Source organism: Nothoprocta perdicaria, unplaced genomic scaffold (assembly GCF_003342845.1).
Source record: "Nothoprocta perdicaria isolate Ctin4 unplaced genomic scaffold, notPer1 scaffold_101, whole genome shotgun sequence".
Classification (NCBI taxonomy): Eukaryota; Metazoa; Chordata; class Aves; order Tinamiformes; family Tinamidae; genus Nothoprocta; species Nothoprocta perdicaria.
In genome coordinates, this window is record NW_020454106.1 from 2474235 (window position 1) to 2476070 (window position 1836).

Here is a 1836-nt window from a genome sequence, read left to right on the forward strand (position 1 = left end):
CTCATGCAGGACCATGCCCTCGTAGAGGACCACACGCCATCATGCAGAACCACACATGCTCATGCAGGATCACACATACTCACGTAGGACCACATGCCATCATGCAGGACCACGCACACTCATGCAGGATCATGCATGCTCATGCAGGACCACGTGCCATCATGCAGGACAACACACACACATGTAGGACCATGTACACTCATGCAGGATCACACACACTCATGCAGGATCATACACATTCATGTAGGATCATATGCCGTCGTGCAAGACCATACGCACTTATGTAGGACCACGCACACTCATGCAGGACCACACATGGTCATGCAGGATCACACATACTCWTGTAGGACCATGCACACTCATGCAGGACCGTGCACACTCATGTAGGACCACACATGGTCATGCAGGATCACATACCCTCTTGTAGGACCACGTGCCRTCATGCAGGACCACACACACTTGTGTAGGACCATGCATGGTCATCCAGAACCACACACACTCCTGCAGAACCACTCACRGTCCTACAGGACCACTCAGTGATGCAGGACCCGCACACTCATGCAGGACCACATGTGCTCATGCAGTTCCACACACACATGCATGTGCAGAGAGCCCATACAGTGAAGGTGACCCGTGGTGCTCATCACCTCCTAGACTGTTAGTGGGACCATGTGCTAGGTCCTGTGCCAGTCCCCAACCCTCTTCTCATGCCATGACCTCCAGAAGCCCCACACGTTGGTTTGACTAGGTGAAGGTGACCTGGTTTGCAGACCAGTGGCCCGAGTAGGTCTCTTGAGCAGGGACTTGCCTGGCTCCGAGCTGGGCTAGCAAATGGGCAGCGTCACCTTGTCCTCCCCACGCGGGCTCGTGTTGGAGGGCAAAGCGGGAGGATGCTTCCATGGCCTCCTGTGTATGGTGCTCCCCATGGCCTCCCATGCATGGTGCTCCCCTTCTCACGGCTGGCATGGGCCGGTGCTCCACATGGGGACACCTGCGGCTTGGGATATGTGGGAGCAGCATCACCCATCAGAACGGGAGCAGCATCACCCATCAGAACGGACGCTGGGAAGGTCGGGAGGGAGCTCGGGAGGGCCGCGTGGAGGAGGCCTCCAGCGAGGCCTTGGGGCAGGAGGCCGCATCGCTCCAGCCCAGCCCCATATCCATAACCCCAACACGTCCCCGCGGGACAGGGTCCGGAGCAGGGCGTTTAGGACCACGTGGACACTGCAAGAAGGGCCCCCAGGCCGCTCGATGTGCGTGTCATCCCCTTGCCGGCCGTAATCCCGACTTTCCCTCCCTTCCCGCCCGGCAGCGTGTTCGGCCAGGCCGGGCAGAGCCAGGCGGCGCCGGCGCAGCAGGGCATGTACAACAACATGAGCATCACCGTGTCCATGGCGGGCGGCAGCGCCGGCGGCGTGCAGAACATGAACCCCATGACGGCGCAGATGCAGATGAACTCACTGCAGATGCCTGCCATGAACTCCATGTGCTCGGAGCAGGTCAGTGGTGCCGGCGGCTCCGCGCGCCATCCCGGGGACGGCGGCGTGGAGGCTGGAGCCGGCGGCTGAGCCGCGCTCTCGCTTCGCCCCAGGTCAACGACGCGGCGCTGCGACCCGCGGGCCTCTACTGCAACCAGCTCTCCTCGTCGGACCTGCTGAAGACGGAGGCGGACGGGGCGCAGGTCAGTACGAGGGCGCCGAGCGCCGCTGCGCGCCGGGTTTCCTTCCGAAGCGCGCGCTGATCCCGCGGGAATGCCGAGCGGAGCCGGGGGAGGCTCGGCCGCGATGCGCGTCCCGCCTGCAGCGCCGGCCGCGCACGGGCGCCCGGATGGACCGA

The 1836-nt window shown here is 62.5% G+C and overlaps 1 protein-coding gene across 1 annotated transcript in view; it reads left to right on the forward strand.

Annotated features, from left to right (window-relative positions):
- The window catches only part of NCOA1 (nuclear receptor coactivator 1), a 92091-nt gene extending 90350 nt beyond the window's left edge, over positions 1–1741 (forward strand). The window contains exons 20-21 of the mRNA XM_026041030.1: positions 1313–1499; positions 1592–1741. Coding sequence (XP_025896815.1) covers positions 1313–1499; positions 1592–1741 — 337 coding nt within the window. The remainder of the gene's footprint in view (positions 1–1312; positions 1500–1591) is intronic.
- Positions 1742–1836: the final 95 nt, after the last annotated feature.